This window comes from Mus musculus, chromosome 6 (assembly GCF_000001635.26).
Source record: "Mus musculus strain C57BL/6J chromosome 6, GRCm38.p6 C57BL/6J".
Taxonomy (NCBI): domain Eukaryota; kingdom Metazoa; phylum Chordata; class Mammalia; order Rodentia; family Muridae; genus Mus; species Mus musculus.
In genome coordinates, this window is record NC_000072.6 from 3,551,719 (window position 1) to 3,570,695 (window position 18,977).

The following is an 18,977-nucleotide window of genomic DNA, read 5'->3' on the forward strand; positions in this document are numbered from 1 at the left end:
TTACTGTGGAACTGGAAAGCCATGTTCCTCAGGCATCAATATAAGAATCATTTAACTTAAGTTAATCCCATTCACAAGGGTCCCTCCCTGTCATGACGTAAAGCCTCCCTAAAGGCCCTACTTTGTGCTCTCACCTTGCAGGTTTGGATGTCATCACATGAACTATAAATAGACCCATAATGATCTTTTTTTTCAGTAGACTGATTCAGTTGTATTCTGAAATTTAATTAAAACCTGGTTCTTCCTAGATCAAAGTATAATTTCCTTGGAATCTTTGTAACCATGAAAGACTGTAGAGCCTTGTAGGTATGCTATGGTCCCACGCCCCTCCATTTAGTTTGCTTTTAGTTTTATCATCTAGTGTAAGTTTTCTTTTAAAAATCATTTAGGGAAACATCCTAAAAACATGTTTCCTCAAAAATCATTTAATTTTATTAGAATATAGCGCTCTGGTTTTTGACAACCCTATATTGGTTACACAATTTTAATTTATAGTTTAGTATTTAAATATATTAATGTTGTAGTTACAATGGTTTGACATGTGTATTTTCTCTTATGATGATATTAAAATGTTATGAATTTTACAAGTAATTGTGTTTTGGGGCTATTTTTGACCATTATATATGAAAGGAACATCATACTCTATTAAATACCCACCCAGGGCCAGACATGAAGTTTTTGTGATTTCGTCTTCTAATAGACCCTTCCTGTACTTAACTGAACTTAGTGTATGTATTGTAGAATCTCTGGTAATCAGTTGTGCCCTTTGAAATACCTGACATTTTATGTAGTTAGTTCTCATCTGACATGGCAACCTGATTGTATTCCTGGTATATACAACCTATTTGATGTTAAACTTAGATACTGTTGCGGCCGACCAGCAGCTCGCAATGAATGGTTCAACTGAGATGGCAACTCGGGCTGCAAGAGAGGAACTAGACGGGCGGAAGAAAGAACGAAGCCAAGTCAAAGTCACTCTGATCAAAGCTCAATTTTTACTGTTGTGACACTCAGTTATGAAGGAAGGGGGAGGGGACCCGAAGGAAGGGGGAGGGGACCCGATTCCCGCCAAATAATCTCGGGGTCCAGTAGCAGGGTGAGCACGTGTGTGGCTCCAAACAGCAGAGCTGCACAGTCCAGCAGTGGGCGTGGCAGAACGAATGAGCAGGAAGCTCCACCCCTGAGAAAGCAGGTTTCAGGCTGGGGGAGGGGAGACTACAGTATACCATTCCTATGTAAGCATTTGACTGGTTCATGGAAGTCGTCATACTTTCATGTATGATTGTTGTGTTCCTTCAAGTTGACTATTATGCTCCAGTGTCAAGATTTAGTTTGTTATTTCTACTACCGCTTGCTAACCTCTGTAACTTCTGCTCCAGTGTTGAATCCCTTCTGTATTATAATTTGTTTTGTGAATTAGTTGGGGTTTTTTTATTTGTTTTTATAGATTCTCGGTTACTTGTGCTAGCTAGCTAATTCCTTATCAGTTACCTGTCTCTTCTGCTTACTTTAAGTGCAGTAGCATTTCTGTGATGCCATACTATGATCTGTATCTTTTTGTCTTCTCTGTGTATGGCCTTTCCCTATGTAAAGCTTAGCTAAGTGTTCACCTGATAATTGTACATTGGCCTCTAAACTGCATATTAGTTGCTGTATCCATTATGCCTAGAGTACTATCAGAAGCACTAAAGAGACAGTCAGAAAATGTTTTTGGCTTATTAAATTATTCTGAAATTTCTAATTTTTACCTTTTTGAGAATACATAGAAATCACTAATTGGTAGTGTATTTTGTTTGATATCTGAACATTAACTATTTTCCCTCTACTAGTTAAGTTTCCTCTTCACCACTTTCTGGATAATTACGCTTCTGTCTACTTCGTTAATTGCCAGATACAGAGGGGGGGACAAAAGGTGACCTTGAATGAAGGGCGACCTCTGCTATGCAGCAGGCTCAAGAGCTTAGACAAAATGCTTGACCCTTCTAGTCTCTGCTTCTCTACGGGGATATAAATACCTGCTCACAAGGCTGGTTTTATCCCACATATAATGTTGTTAGTTAGCACAGTGTTTTTTGACATGGGTCAAAATCAGGAGATTTTTTTTACAACTGTTTATTCAGCCATTGTATATGTATATGTTATAGTGTGTACTCTTTAGCATTACTGAATTATTTGGACTATTTATCTGGATATTTCATTTTTTTAGTAGTTGGTGGTATATTTAATATATTACAAGTCTTGCAGCATTACTTACAATATCTATTTTTATATAGTTTCACTTTTTAAAAGGCAGTTATTGTGAGGGGCATCATTTGGAATAAAAACATAAAATAATTAATTAACAAAGCAGTTATTGCCTATTGTTCTAGGAGAATTTTAGAATAATTGTTTAAAAGAAAAATTCTTGTGACTTTTGGCAGGAGTTTCATTTGACTTATATGAAAATTTGAACAAAACTGGTCTCTACTGGTTAGTCATACACTTGGTTCTACTACAATCAATGTACTGATTTATTTAAAATATATATCCATATATATATGTACATATATATATATATACATATATATATAATTTCATTAGAGTTATTCCTTGTGTATTAATGGTCTGGAATTTTATAGACCTTTTTAATATTTAGTATGTTTCCAAGTGAAAGTTCCCCATTTTATAACACTTTAGCAGGTAATTGTGAAGGCTATCATTTTTTATATATTAGCTGATAATTATTTTACAGTTTTTCATTTCTAAATATACTGAATTTGGGTTTCTAATTAACCCCATGCCTTAATGCATGATTTTTGTCATTTATAAAAATATAATTTTTGAAAAAGGATATTATCTAATGTTTAATTATATGTATCTATTTGTGCTTATGTGCACCTGAGAACAGGTATCTTTAGAAGTCAGCAGTGTGGAATCCCTTGAAGCTAGTTATGAGCCACTGGGACATTGGGAATAGACCTTGAGTTCTCTGCAAGAGTAGTATGGTCTTTTAACTGAGTCATCTCTTTAGCCCAGGGCATCATTCTTATCATAAGAACTATGTGTGTACTTATGTGTGCCTTTACATTAGGTAAAATTTAATACAACTTTGCCAAGTTGTAGTGAGATTATGTCCATTACTATTTCTTAAAAATAATCATAGGACTGTCTCCACTGGGTTACTCTAAAGATTTGACTGTTGATCTAAGTAGATAGATGTCATTGAATTAAAAATGTACTCATATCTCATTTTAGTCTGTAACTAGAATAAATTTACTTATTTATTTGTGTCTTACAGGATGTTCAACTAAAAGTAAAAACCTACTTGCTTGGAACTGATTTATCTATATTCAAATATGATGATTTCATCTTTGTTCTGGATATTGTCAGCAGGTAGTGTTTGGAATACTGACTCCTGTTGCATAACTCAACCATAAAAATTAAAATCAGAATGAGTTTTCTGCATAACTTCTTTATGGAAGAGAATATAATCATGCATGACTGATGGATCTGGGCTTGAAGGATCTTTTTCATTTTTTTCAGATACATAAGTTTCTATTAGTTGTACTTGTTAAAGAACCTGGACAATTACTTGTTTTTCTTTTTTTGTTTGTTTGTTTCTTTTTTTCTATAAGGATGTTCTAAAACTTACACTTTTCTATCCAACTAGGTTGATGCAAGTTGGAGAAGAATTTTGTGGTAGCAAGTCTGAAGTTTTGCAGGAGTCCATTAGAAAACAAAGTGTCAATTACTTCAAGAACCACCATAGGTAAGAAATTCAGCAAAATGTAATAAGAACATTTATCCATGCTTTCTTTGGTAAGACTGGCTAATTTAAAGCTATTTTAACTTTTAGTAAATAAATTTATTATGTCTCTTTTTAAGATAGTTAGGGATACTTCATCAAGAATATACTGGAAAGTATTCTCATTATTTATTCCTTGTAAATCTATTTTATTTATTTATTTATTTATTTGGATTGGGTTGAACATACTGGAGTAAATATTGAACTGGTTTCTTTAGAGGTAAAACTTTAGCATCAGATCAGGGTTACTGAAAGATTCTAGTCACTTCTCTGTGCCTGCAGGTGTATTGCACAAGGAGAAAGGGCGTGAGAACAGTGACCAGTAGTGGCAGCACTCAGTGGTATGAGTCTGCTTCCAGGAATGAGAAGGCCATTAGCTTAGCGGGTATGCTACTCAGACTCCAGCTGCAAAACTGAGATTGTGTGCAGTACTGCTTGCTTAACCGTCACTACAGCCAGTGTTGGAAAGGGCCATTAGGTGGTGTTCCAGGAGTGCAAGAAGATGCAAAAAAGTGTTGCCATGGCAGTGTGATCATGTGCCCAAGTTGTACCAGACAGCTTTAAAATGTGTTTTATTTGGAGGGAGAAGGAGAGGGGGAGAGAGTAAGAGCACCACGTCATAGCACGCACACAGAAGTCAGAGAACAAATTACCAAAGGGAGTCTGGTTTCCTCCAGTACGTGAGTTCTAGGGCTTGATCTTGTATTGTCCAGCCTGGCCGCAAGCATCCTTACCTGCTGACCCAGTAACCTGCTGACCCACGTTACTGACCCCTAGATCATTCTGGATATGTGCCAGGTTCAAGTTGTATCTTTATATGTTTTATCATCAATTATTTATAAATATATTTTCATTCTGAGATTTTAATTTTTACAGCTAAGTTTTGATTTTGTTATTCTAATTTGGAGCCTCTTAGTTTGAAATCCTGCTTTCTATTTATTGTAAATACCTTCATACAGATATAATGTATCATGTCATTAGAGAGATTATTTGGCATCAAACTATGGATTAATTATTAAATATATTTGTGTTGAAGAAGAAAAGATTTTTGATAAAAATGGGAGAAAAGTCCATAAAAGAGCCAAATGCTTAGCTTTCTCTGCCGAATGCCTACCTCCCAAAGAGTGCTTTGTATCCAGCCGGACAACTGGAAGTGTGTTTTTTCCTAGTGGCTGGAGGTTCGAGCATTGTCAGATGTTGATTTGGGGAATGATGGCCATTATGCATTGTACTGTTGAGACTACTAAAGTGTGTCTGCCCTCCCTGGTACCCAACTGAAAGGACTTTTGCTTTACACTCTGGTCGTGGTGTAAAATCGCCACCAAAGTTTATCTTGCAGAAATCAGAGAATCTAGAAACAATTACCATTTCCTAAATACTCAGCAAGTTTCAGGGCTGCTGCTCCTGCTCTCCTGCTCTCATGCGCTGCTCCTCCTCCTCCTCCTCCTCCTCCTCCTCCTCCTCCTCCTCCTCCTCCTCTTTCTCTGCTGTGCACACTCCAGTGCACACTCCAGTGAAGTTTGCTTGTCAGGCCGAAAGGCCTGGAAGCACTCACGAGGCAAAGAGTTTCACTGAAACTCACCTCCTGGAACTTTGGCATTCTCATAATCCGTATATTCATTCCCTAACCCCACGTTAGTCTGGTGTATGGATCCACGTGCTCTCTTTTAGTATTATCTTATTATAAGTGCCTTTTAAGACTGAATTCTGACATAGCTAAGCCTTTGTCAGTGTTCCAATGTCCCAGAAAATTCTTGAAGCCGACAAACTGGAATTCAGTAGGAATTCAGTAAGAAAGTTGCCTATTCATCATTACAAAGGACGGAGCCGGAGTAGCTCTGGGCTGGTCTGCAGAGTCTTTACTGGAGACAGCAGCCAGCCTCACCAAAACAAAGGAATACACAATTGGCCTAGCTAATAGGTGGGCTTACCTTGAAAGAGCTAGGGAATCCCACTGAGACAGAAATCTTCAGTACAGGTTACATTGCATATTAGAAGTAAGTTGGTGAATTCTTCTGACAAATGGAGATTCTCCACAGATACGTAAGTTACACTCATACAAGAAATTATCAGGGCCCAGGAAATAGGGGGTTGTGGTATTGCAGTATTCATGAGAATATCTGCTAGAGCAGAACCCCTGGTGGTGGGCTTAACAATAGACTAGCTTTACACCTGGCTCCCTTCTTAGTGGCAGCAGCCTGGTCCCTGCCTTCTTTTGATGTTTACATTCCTTTTGAAATGTGTCACTGTAACTTGGATGTATCTCGCCTGGTTTCTTGTTATTCTTCTGTTTAAAAAGTTTGGTGCTTGACTTGACAAATTACATTCAGATTCTACAAAATCTCCTGTGTGCATCTGTCTGTCATTTCCGCTGACTCCTTGCCCAACTGCAACTAGAGACCTGTTCCACGCAGACAAAGGGACCCAGAGGGTCTGCGGCACTTTTCCTCCTCCTTCTCCTTCCCCTTCCCCTTCCCCTTCTTCCTTCCCCTCTCCTCCTTTCCCTTCCCCCTTCTCCCTTCCCCTTCTTCCTTCCCCTTCCCCTTCTCTCCCTCTCCTCCTTCCCCTTCCCCCTTCCCCTTCTTCCTCCCCCTCTCCTCCTTCCCCTTCCCCCTTCTCCCTTCCCCTTCTTCTCCTTCTTCCTTCCCCTTCTTCCTCCCCCCTTCCCCTTCTTCCTTCCCCTTCTTCCTCCCCTTCTTCCTTCCCCTTCTTCCTTCCCCTTCTCCTTTCCCCTTCTTCCTCCCCCTTCCCCCTTCCCCTTCCCCTCCATCAGGGATGGAAAATCAGGGATGGTGATTTTCCCCAGACGTTCTTTTATTGTTGAGAATAGTTTTCACTATCCTGGGTTTTTTTTTTTTTTAATTCCAAATGAATTTGTAAATTGCTCATTCTGTGGAGCCACAATTATGCTTATACTTACACCATACAAAGACCCAACAAAGAAAGAGAACTTCAGACCAATCTCCCTTATGATCATTGATGCAAAAATATTCAATAAAATTCTTGCCAACTGAATCCAAGAACACATCAAAACGATCATTCACCACGATCAAGTAGGCTTCATGCCAGGGATGCAGGGATGCTTCAGAATATGGAAATGCACTCTATAAATAAACTCAAAGAAAAAAAAACCACATGATCATTTCATTAGATGCTGAAAAAGCATTTAAAAATTCAGCACCCCTTCAAGTTAAAAGTCTTGGAAAGATCAGGAATTCAAGCCCACACCTAGACATAGTAACAGCAGTATACAGCAAACCAGTAGCCAGCATCAAACTAAATGAAGAGAGACTTGAAGCAATCCCACCTAAATCAGGGACTAGACAAGGCTGCCCACTCTCTCCCTATCTATTTAATATAGTACTCGGAGTTCTAGCTAGAGCAATTAGACAACAAAAGGAGATCAAGGGAATACAAATTGGAAAGGAAGAAGTCAAAATATCACTATTTGCAGATGATATGATCATATACTTAAGTGACCCCAGAAATTCCACCAGAGAACTCCTATACCTGATAAACAACTTCAGCAAAGTGGCTGGATTTAAAATTAAATCAAATCAGTAGCCTTCCTCTACTCAAAGGATAAACAGGCTGAGAAAGAAATTAGGGAAACAACACCCTTCACAATAGTCACAAATAATATAAAATATCTTGGTGGAACTCTTAACTGAGGAAGTGAAAGATCTGTATGACAAGAACTTCAAGTCTCTGAAGAAAGAAATTAAAGACCTTAGAAGATGGAAAGATCTCCCATGCTCATGAATTGGCAGAACTAATATAGTAAAAATGGCCATCTTGCCAAAAACAATCTACAGATTCAATGCAATCCCCATCAAAATTCCACACAATTCTTCATAGTTTCAGGGCTTCTTAGGCGCATGTGCAGAGCCTGCTTTTCTTTGATGAGGCTATACTGTGTTGTCAGAACTGGAGAGAAGAGGCTCAGGTTCTTGCCCTGTAGTGTGCCAACTCTCAGGTAGTGGGCAGCTGTGCAACCTCTCAGGGCTGTGACTGGACCAGTTGTAAAGTGAGGTGGCTGGGACTGGCCTCCATAACTGTTGCTTTCCCAGTTATCCTTTCTTCTTGCTACATTTTATGTAACAAAGACTATCACAGGTGAAACAGCAAAAAGTGGTTGTTGCGGATTTTTCCCCTAATGTTTAAACCAAAACCTAGACCTTTGTAGTTTATTTATTGAGTATAACATTTCTAATGGTTGTCACTTAGAAAGTGTTCACAAAAGCCACTTGGGAGCAGTTCCTTCAAAGGCAAGATTAACTTGACAGGCAGCTCAGCAACAGTACCAGTGTGCACACCTGTATTGACTAAAATTACTCGAGACAGGCTCTATTATATGCCTGTTTTTTTTCCACCAAATTGTACTTCATAAACACAGAAAAAGTGTTCAAGCTTCAGCACCAATCCTTTTTTCAACATGTGTCATGATAGCAAAGACACCTTATTATCTGGGAGGCACTAAATACCATCACAAGTTAAGAGGAAGGCAGTGGCAGAGATTTCACTGAGACACAAGACAAGTTTGTCTGCGTGGAAAAGCAGTGTGAAGGGCAAGGCAGGGAGTGCTGCAGCCAGGAGGCTGCAGGGAGTGCTGTGGCCAGGAGGCTGCAGGGAGTGCTGTGGCCAGGAGGCTGCAGGGAGTGCTGCGGCCAGTTGGAGCAAGAACAGCTCTCTAGGTTCCCCTACACCAGTCTGTGTGTGTAACAGTGCAGACTGCTGCCATGTTTTACTTCCTGCCGCCAGAGCTTTAAGGCACTCAGTTTGTGGTGATTTGCGCAGGGAACTAGCCTGCAGACAGAAATTGCTTCCTTCTGTGGTAGCAATGTTTAACATTTGGTTCTGTGGTGACTTTAACATTTTGAGAAACGGTGGAACTGTTTTCTAACCCATTAGTCACCACTGTCTTACATTTGTAGTGGTATTGTATGGGGCTTCTAGCTTTTCCACGCACTTGCTTAGCTTTCTCTCTTTTTGTTTGTAACTGTCCTAGTAGATGTAAGTGGTATTTTGTTGTGGCTTCAATATGCATTTCCTTAATGAATAAAGATGCTGCTAGCTTTATGTGTGCTTATTAGCTCTTTGTATATCTTCTGTGCGGAAGTATGTCTAAAGCTTTTCCCAGTCAGGCTTTAACTGAAATCTTCCTTTCAGTTCTCAAGTGTCTATTTGTTTCTTGGCTTTAAAAATGATTGTATTTATTCAAATAAAGTCTATGTTACTCAGGCAGCGCAGGACCTAGGATTGATAATTCTTCTGCTTCAGCCTTGTGAGTGGTATAGCTACAGGCATATATCTAACATGATGTCTGGCCTTTTTGTTATCATTGAAACTATTTGAAATACATAACTTGAAGTTGGTAGTGATGATACCTCCAACAGAGCCAGTTCCTGGCTCTTTTGTGTTTCCATATGAAATTTAAGATTTGTTTCAATTTCTGTGAAAAATTTCGTTGGAATTTTCATAGGGTTCTGTTGAACCTGTCAATTACTTTTGATAGGATGACCATTTTCACAATATTAATTCTCTTAAGCCGTGGGCATGGAGCATCCTTCCATCATCTGGGATGTTTTCAGCTCCTTTGTTCATCATCTTAACTTTTTTCATTGTACAAAGTATTGTTCACTGCTTGGTTATGTGTATTACAAAATTTCAGGGGGATGGAGATAGTAAATTTCACCGTTCTGTCCTTGATTCTTTCTCAGTGTTTTTGTAATTCATATATATATGATAGCCACTAATTTTTTAAGTGTTTATTTTGTAGCCTATAACTTTGTTGAGAATATTGATCAGCTGTAGTCCTTGCTCAGTTAATCCCAATATTTAGAGCTGTTCCTCTTTTAGGTCCATCTGTTTTCTCTTCATCTTCAAATCTTGGTTTCTTAAAAAGTCTAGATTTTGTTTTAGCATGGTAGCAACAGCTAATGAAATACTGGCCTTTTATTCAAATAGAAATAAAGTTTTGTTTCTCTGCATCTTCCTATATAATGTCATGATGACTTAAGACATAAAGTGAGACCAGTAGTATAAAAAACGTCCATGAAATGTGGGCAGTTAGTGGAGTATCCAGAGTGTGAGTGTACTCTGGGCCCTTAGTTGGGTATCTGATGTGGGCGGTTTCTGGAGAATCTAATGTGGGCCTTTAGTGGAGTATCTTGACTGTGAGTGTACTGTGTGCAGTTAGTGGAGAGTCTGATGTGAGCGATTACTGGAGTATCTCGACTGAGTGTACTGTACTGTGTGCGGTTAATGGAGTATCTGGAGTGTAAGTGCTGACCCGCCAAGTGTTAAGTGCATTGTGGTGCTGGGCACTAAGTCAAAGAGCTGTGCAGAATGATGGTTACCTTGCTATTTTTGCTTAGTAGTCGGACACTTGACATATTTATGATACACTAATGAATAAATACTTGTATTTGTATAACCCGCTAGTTGTTTCTCTATTTTGGCATTGGTGCCTGATTAGTTAAGACAAATTTAAGTGCATGAGTTAGTGACAGGTTTTATATCGGGTCCTTAATAATTATATTTCTCACCTCATTTTTACACTGTGTTAAAAATATTTAGCTTAGTAAACATTTGACATATTTTGTTTTTTCTTAAGGAACATAGGAGAGCTAACAGAAGCCAGCGTGTGTAGTTTATTGTGCTAATCTGAATGAGTTGTGATTATGATGATGATAATTTTGTTTCCTGAGTTTATGCGTTCCCTGCCCCTTTCTTCCTTTCGACTGTTCATTTTCTTTTCCTCAGGATACGACTTGATGAACTGAGAATGTTCTTAGAGAATGAGACATGGGAGCTTTGCCCTGTTAAGTCAAATTTTAGCATCTTGCAGCTTCATGTAAGTTTTTCCTGTGAACAAAGAAATGTGTCTTTTAGTTACTATTTGAGCTTTTGTCTTAGTAGCAGAAACTTATGTGAGAGCATTTATAAAGCAACCAAAGTAAAGAACAGTGCCAAGCTTCAATCCATGAAAGGCATTCCTAGCAGGCCCTTTTGTAGGAATTATCCACTGATTGGCCTGTAAAACTCCCTTCTTTCCAAAGCTTATTTTACATGCTTCAGTAAGCACTGTTTTGGACAGTGACAAGTACAGTGGATTTTCTTTTGACTTAAGAAGAGAATCCACTGCTTTATATAATTTTTTTCAGAGAATGAATTGGCTATATCTTGGTACCATGTGATAAAAATGCTTATTTACAGACGTAAAATACTAGTAATTTCCTAAAGAGGATGGATGGGCACTTAAGTAATAGCACAATTATCAGAATTGCTGTATTGACAAAATGCTTCATAAATGAAAGACACACTTATAAGAAATATTAATTTTTACTAGTTAATTGGAGTCTTTGAAATGAAATTTGTGAAACCCGTTTAATTGGTTTGATTGAAATACATCATAGTAAGTCCCCCTGTGTCCTTACTCCATGACCTGAAAGCACAGTGTGCTGAGTGGTTTCCTTCAAATGGAATGGCTTTCTAGAAGCATTAAAACAAAGTCTGCTTATATTTAAAAAGTACTTAGCAACTTAAAAAAAATTGTTATATGAATGGATGTTTTACCTTATACATGTCTAAGTATACATGTGTGCAGTGCTTGTGGGCAGCCAAACGACAACATGGACTCCTGAATCTGGAGTTATAGGTGATGGTTAGCTGACTTATGGGTGCTGGAACTTGAACCTGGGTCCTCTGGAAGAGCAGCTAGTGCTCTTAACAGCTGAGCCATCTTTGCAGCCCTACATTTTCTTTGAGTAGACATACTGTTTTTATGTTAGGTGGATTCATATAGTTCTATCATAGTGCTTTCCTAATATGGTAACAGTAAAAACACTTAACAGTGGTAATCAGTACATGCCCAAGGACACCAAACTAACATAAATTTTAATTGGCAATAATGAAGTAACATTAAACTAGCAGAATCTATGAGTTCTAAGATAGTTATAATCCTTAACATTTAGAATTTTAAGTTTAACATTAATTTTGCAGTATGTAAATACTTTTGTTAAATATTTATTTAACAGATTGATCATGAATGGATTGATCATGCATGTTTTTTAAATTTTAATTTAATTCTTTTTTATTAGTACTACTAGATATTTTCTTCATTTACATTTCAAATTTTATCCCCTTCATTTCTCCTCCGAAAACCCCCCATCCCACCCCCCCCCACTGACCCACCCACTCGTGCTTCCCTTTCCTGGCATTTGCCTACACTGGGGCATCAAGACCAAGGGCCTCTCCTCTTCATTGATGTCCCACAAGGCCATCCTCTGCTACATATCCGGCTGGAGCCTTGAGTTCCTCCATGTGTACTCTTTGTTTGGTGGTATAGTCCTTGGCAGCTCCAGGGATACTGGTTGGTTCATATTGTTGTTCCTCCTATGGGGCTGCAGACCCCTTCAGCTCCTTGGGTACTTTTGCTAGCTCCTCCATTGGGGACCCTGTGCTTAGTCCAATGGATGGCTGTGAGCATCCACTTCTGTATTTGTCAGACACTGGCAGAGCCTCGAAAGAGAGAGCTATATCAGGCTCCTATCAGCAAGCACTTGTTGGCATCCACAGTAGTGTCTGGGTTTGGTGACTGTATATGGGATGGATCCCCAGGTGGGACAGTCATTGGATGGCCTTTCCTTCTGTCTCTGCTCCAAACTTAGTCTCTGTATCTCCTCCCATGGGTATTTTGTTTCCCCTTCTAAGAAGGACTGAAGTATTCACACTGTGGTCTTTCTTCTTCTTGAGCTTCATGTGGTGTGTGAATTGTATCTTGAGTATTTCAAACTTCTGGGCTAATATCTACTTATCAATGAGTGCATACCATGTGTGTTCTTTTGTGATTGGGTTACCTCACTCAGGATGTATTTTCTAGTTCCATCCATTTGCCAAAGAACTTCATGAATTCATTGCTTTTAATAGCTGAGTAGCACTCCATTGTGTAAATGTACCACATTTTCTGTATCCATTCCTCTGTTGAAGGACATCTGGGTTCTTTCCAGATCATGCATGTTTTAATGTATACTTGGTATAATTGTAAGAGAACATTCAATAGAAACATGTTGTTTCCATCCTAGCAAGCCTTATCTTTTTTCTTGAAATGGCTGCCTTGAAAACCATTTACAACTTAATTACTCATATGTATTCTCGAGATTTTATTTAAAAAATCATGTTGTTATATCAAACACTTGTCTAGATTTATAAAAATAATGTCATGATTTTCAAGCATCATGTTAGATGTGACTTAACATGTTGTTGAAATTTAGAAAGAGAACAAGCCGAGACTGAGACACAGTGTAATGGTGGAGTAAAGATTTCAGTGTACGTGGCTCCCCAGGCTGCTACATTTCCTCATTCTGTAATGGAGGATTTGGATCAGGGCTTGCATCTTTTTAGCTTTATCATTTTTTATTTCTGCAATCTAGATGATTTCTTCACTTTTAAAGACGAGGAAATGTAAGTATTTAAAGAGAAGGCAGGTGGCATTTTATAGTAGTTTGAATATAGCAGTCTAGGGGCAGAAGACACATGACCCACAGGGAGTTTAGAGCTCTTAGCTTCTGGGTCTATGTTATAGATACTGATATAGTGAGGTTAGATTGGCACCGGATACTTTCCCTGTAAGAATGGTTTGCGTGGTCCAAGTGTGAGGAGGCAATAATGCCTCAGCAGTTGCTCTTGTGAAATGTTATTGTGGGTTACAAGTGTCTTCCCAGGGTTCCTGCTGCTGTGCCATTCAGATTTCTTGTCATTTCAAAATGTGTCTCTGCCTTCCCTTTAGGGAAGGCCACCGTTGCTTGGCGAGGCCATTCTGACTTAAGTAATACTGTTGACTGAGTTGTCTTTTAGAACAGTTATGCCTTTCTAAGATTAAAGGTCTTGAAGATCACAAAGATCATGCTCCCCTCCCCACTTCTAGCTCTACATTTACATTTCATGGATATGTTTGTGTGCTCAGGTTTTGTTACTTTTCTAACAGCCCTTTGGTCCTTTCTGAATGTTAGGAGTTTAAATTCCTGGAACAGTCTCGCTCCCCATCAGTTTCACCTAGTAAGCAGCCATCAGCAACTTCTTCAAAGCCTGTGACTTTGTTTGAGCAGTACTGCAGTGGTGGGAATCCATTTGAAATACAAGCCGACCACAAAGATGAAGAAACTGAAGATGTCTTAGCCTCTAATGGGGTAAGTGATATTTTTAATATTCTTCTTGAGACAGAAGTGAGTTTTCTTTTTAAGTGTTCTGAAGTGAGTTGTTAGTTTGCTGGATTGCTTATCTGTTAACCACTTACATTCTTGCTATATGCTGTGTCCCTACAGAATGTCTTGTGAGATAATGACTCTACAGTGTGCTTATTCACAATGCTGTCCCTGTTTGTGTGATATTCTTATCAGTGTATTTACCTGCTAGTGGTCTATCTCCATGGACTATTCTGGTGACTAGCAGACAGCTGAGGGAATAGTACACCCAGGCTTTTGTCCTGACTGCACTCCTGAGTAACCAAGTCAGAATTTTTTTTCCACGTTCTTTCTTCTGAGAGTCAGTGTTCTGTTGCTGTGTAAAGACACCATGACCATGGCAACTCCTATAAAACAACGTGTTTAGTTGGGGCTGGATTGCAGCTTTAGAGGGTTAGTCCATTGTCTTGGTGAGGAGCATGGTGCCAGAAGGTAGCTATGGTGCTAGAGAAGCGCTGAGAGTTCTCCCTCTGGATCTCAGGCAGGGGAGAGAGACACTGGGCCTGGCTTGTGCTTAAGCCCACCCCTAGTGACACATTTCCTCCAGGAAGGTCACACTTCCTAATCCCTCCCAAGTGATGCCACTCCTGATGACTGAGTATTTAAATACAGGAACCTGTGGGGCCATTCCTGTTCAAACAAACACAAAGTTTGTGCCTTGTTGCCTGGCAGGAATTTTAGAGAAGGGATTTAGAGAATTGTGATCATTTACCAACCCTTCAAGCAGCTTGAAATGATATTAAATACAGGTACTGTTTAGTTGGTGGGTAGAATTTCAGTGCAGTAACATCCCTTCAGTTTATTCGCTGTGTGGATCTTGACAAGTTATTTTACATCTGTGTTCCTGGTCTGCCCATATTTGCAATGCCTGCCTCGGAGGCTTTTGTAGCATCATCACCCTTTGACCCAGGATATTACTTGGTATGTCCAGTTGTTCTCCATAATTTCTAAATGAACCCACTATAGAGTTGATGAAACCAAATAAGAATTGTTTAGATCTGAGAACATCTATTTCTTTTATTTTTCTATTTTAGTTTTGTAACCTATTTTGGGCAGATTTTTGAGACAGGATTTTTCTATGTGGCCCTAGTTGACCACACTATGTAGAAGACTAAGCTGGCCTCAAACTTACAGATATCTACCTGCTTCTGCCTCCTAAGAAGAATTCTTGTCTGAACATCCAGGGAAATGCCATGATATTTTTTCTCATTATTAGTGCAGAATCTAACTTTGCAGATACACAGTCTTAAGTCCTTGAGGATCTGGGTTTGTCTTGAGTAAGGCCTGATGCTGTACCTCAGTAATAAACCATCAAACAGTAGTTGACTTTGGGGCACATATTTCTTTCCATTTGATATCACGTTTTTCTCCTCGGCTGAATATAGAGTTGACTTAACAGAGAACAACCTGTGCTCAGAAATGCAGAATGCTAGCCAGTATTTAGTTATGGCCGTGTGTGACAGGATGAGGACAGCGCCGGTACCACTCTCCCCTTGCTTTGCACTGCCCTTGTTCTGCTGGCATCGGTCCATCGTGCTGCAGGGCAAGGAAGATGGTAGGAAGGAAGCCAGAAAGGAGCCTCTCCAGAGGCCAATGTGTACTGAGTGTATCCATGAGCTGAAGTAGGAGTTCTGGAGATAGAATTGAATCCTCAGCCTTGGAAAGAGTTACATATTACAAAACTTGGAAAGTAAATATTACAAAACCACTTAGAAGATCTTAAAACACACTGTTCCTTCTTTGAGGTCCAGTGAAGTATTAGTTGTGGTTGTATTTCATTTACAAATACCTAATACATAAATGGTATTTTAATTTTTCTTTCTTTTGAGCTAGTTAAAGTAGGATGAAAAAGAAAATGAAAGGAGAGTTTCATGCTAAAATGCAAGCTAAATTAAGAATTTTCCTTTAGCCATTTATTAAAAGTCAAGTACCTTTGTGTGTTGAGACCTGGTATGCCCCATGTTGCATATCCCACCATGTTTCCTCAGTATGAGTCTGATGAGCAAGAGAAGAGCGCCTATCAGGACTATGACAGTGACAGCGACGTCCCTGAGGAGCTGAAGCGGGATTACGTGGACGAGCAGACCGGCGACGTGCCCGTGAAGAGGTGACTACTGCCCTGGATGGGTGGTTTTTAGGCTCCTTTGAAGGTTAAGAAAGAACAAATTTAAATTAAAATTTTAAAGTATGGCAGCAGTTAATGTACATTAGAAAATGATTTCTGGAAGACTTTAAGCATGCAGGTTTTTCCCGTAACTGAACTTTCAGGAAAAAAATAATAAAACACTTATATGAAAATACTTGAGTTAAACAAAGCCTCACTTGATGTTTCATAGATCAGTTTATTTAATGGAATTTGACTGTTATCCTGTCAGAAATTTTAGTTGATTCTCCTCATCTAAACTGGCTTAAATATATCTTTTCTTTCGACTTATACAGTATTTGATATTATAAAAATTATCCTAAATTTTGTTCATTCAATCGATGGTTTTGTGAATTCTTCTGTCCTCTACAACACTTTCCATGACAGATACCAAGGGACTACTTTCTTTTTTCACATATATTCAATGCATAGAATAATAACTTTCATTATGACGTGATTATGCAAATTTATCATTGACATTGTTTTTTGCAAGATTCTAAATTTTTTGTTTTTTGAGAATTTCATGAGTAACTACACTTACACCATTTCCAGCTCAACCTCTTCCCTCTCTAACTCTTCTCATACCTCTCTACACTCCCTCTCAAATTCATGGCCTCTTCTTTAATTATGAGAGAGAGGGGGCAGGGAGAAAAGGAGAGGGGGAGGGGAGAGAGAGAGAAAGAGAGAGAGAGAGAGAGAGAAAGAATGAGAATGAATATGAATGAATGAGAATGCTCAGGCCATTGATTGATCATTGATATATGGATTTAGGGCTGACCACTTGGGATTTGATTATCTGGGATTAGGATTGTCTGACAGCAGTGGACTAATTTCCCTCTCTTAGCAGCCGTTAACTAATTACCCTTATCTCTTCATCTAGCAGAGGGTCGTATACGATTTTTTTTTCCATTCATATTCTCATTTATTTATAAAAATAACAGTAACAAGATCTGGTGAGATGGGTTAGTGAGGAACACTAGTCCCCAGGCATGGTGACCTGAGTCTAAGCACAGGTTCCACATAGTAGAAAAGAACCAGGTCCTGTCATTGTCCTCTGACCACCACACATGTACCTGGGCACTCATACCACTGCCACCCCAATCCCCAACCCTAGAAAGAAATCTAATTAAAGAATAAAAAAACTACAATTACAAGCTAATCTCTTTTCAAATATGTCTTTTTTGGGGGGATAGGAGAACGTCTGAGACAGGGATTCTCTGTATATCCTTAGCTGTTCTAGAACTTACTCTGTAGACCAGGCTGGCCTCAAACTCGGAGATCTGCCTACCTCTGCCACTTGAGTTCTGGGGTTAAAGGCGTGTGCCATAATTGCCCTGCCTTTTTTCAAATCTTAAAAGTTACGTTATCATCTCATGTAAATACTGAGCCCAGTCAAAGAGTGTTCAGTCATTTTTGTACTGATCTGGTAAATACAGTGTCTCTTCTAATTTTCTAATCTTTCAGAGTGTGTGTTTGATTTTCTAGTTTCTTGCTAGTAATTAAGTTTTGTTTTATGATAAGCTTTACTCTTCAAAACTATAATTTTCTTAAAATTTTGTCACCTTTATCCAGTTCAATGAGCCTGATTTTTATGTTGAACTAAATTTATTTTGGATACTTTTAGTTAATACATACACACACTCACACACATATTTAAATGCTAGATTTAAGTATATTACACCTAGTTAATAATTGATTTACTTAGAATTCTGACTCTCATAATTCTTTCCCTAATAGTCAGCTATCCATATAGTTGTAGATATTTTGATTGGGAAGGTTAGATTTTATTGGATTTTATATATGTAAGATATTAACCAGTCTTTGAGCTAAATGGGATAATTTGTTGAATTTATGCATTGGATATGTTTAAGAAATCCTTTGGCTAAAAGGAAAGCTCTGTTTTAACTGAAGTGGACATGTAAGGTAGTGTCTGCTCTTTATAAATCTCTATCTCCGTTTGCTAGAGTTACTTTAGCTTCTGGTCTCTAAACTTTCTCTCCTTTTAAGCTGTTACGAATTTAGACTTTCTTTTTCCTTAGCTCTAAGTGTACTCAGTGCCGTGGTGTTTCTCTGGGTTAGGCTGTGATTGGTTCTGCATTGCATTAGCAAGCTAGAGTATGCTTACCTCTCTGGCCTTGTCCTCTGCCTCTGTATTGTGTGTGGCAGCGTAACCAAGTCCCAGTCATCTCTCAGGGGACTGTTTTCTCTGCCTGGTACATAATAGAGCCCCTTTCTCCACACCCTTTTCAAAATATTTTTACTAATTTTCTGAGAATGTCATTCATTTATTCTGATTATATTCACCCTCCTCTATCACTTTTTAAAAACGCTCTTCCACTAAGTTATGCTTCTCCTTTGAATCAGTGTCACCTCTTCACCCCATACTCAGACATCCCGTCTTCTCTTAGTCCCAGTTCCATAGAGGGTTTTTGTTCTTTCATAAGTTTCTGGACTCTGTAGATCTCATACATTTGTTCCTACATGTACAGCTTCCAAAGGAAAACCTTGTTTTAGAAGTGTTACAGATTGTAGAATGGTTGCCGCCCCAGACCTGGTGCACAGCTCCTACACTGGCTCAGCCACTCACATCAGGCAGACAGGAAAAGCAGCTTATCTGCCCAGGGGACATCACCAAAACACCAGCATAGTGAAACCCACTAGCCCTCTAGGAATGTTCTTCAACTGGAATAATCTAGATGAGCCCTAGGAACCAGAACTTGAAAGAACAATGACTTCATCACAGTATCCCAGGAGTTAAAAACCTAGCAACTGAGGAACTTAAAGAGGAGAGCAGTAAATACCTGGG

General features: G+C 38.9%; 1 protein-coding gene and 1 long non-coding RNA gene across 4 annotated transcripts in view; one reads left to right on the plus strand and one right to left on the minus strand.

Moving 5' to 3' along the window:
- The window catches only part of Vps50 (VPS50 EARP/GARPII complex subunit), a 105,139-nt gene that overhangs the window by 53,326 nt on the left and 32,836 nt on the right, over positions 1-18,977 (plus strand). For all 3 annotated transcript variants that reach the window (NM_001167750.1, NM_024260.5, NM_001167751.1), the window contains exons 15-19: positions 3,278-3,372; positions 3,650-3,748; positions 10,550-10,640; positions 13,798-13,974; positions 16,017-16,135. In NM_001167750.1, the coding sequence (NP_001161222.1) occupies positions 3,278-3,372; positions 3,650-3,748; positions 10,550-10,640; positions 13,798-13,974; positions 16,017-16,135 (581 nt within the window). The remainder of the gene's footprint in view (positions 1-3,277; positions 3,373-3,649; positions 3,749-10,549; positions 10,641-13,797; positions 13,975-16,016; positions 16,136-18,977) is intronic.
- On the minus strand, positions 10,415-18,860 carry Gm52885 (predicted gene, 52885). The gene is made up of 3 exons (NR_168043.1): positions 18,759-18,860; positions 15,960-16,170; positions 10,415-10,651 (listed from the first exon to the last, which is right to left on the minus strand). It is a non-coding gene; the product is annotated as a predicted gene, 52885 (long non-coding RNA).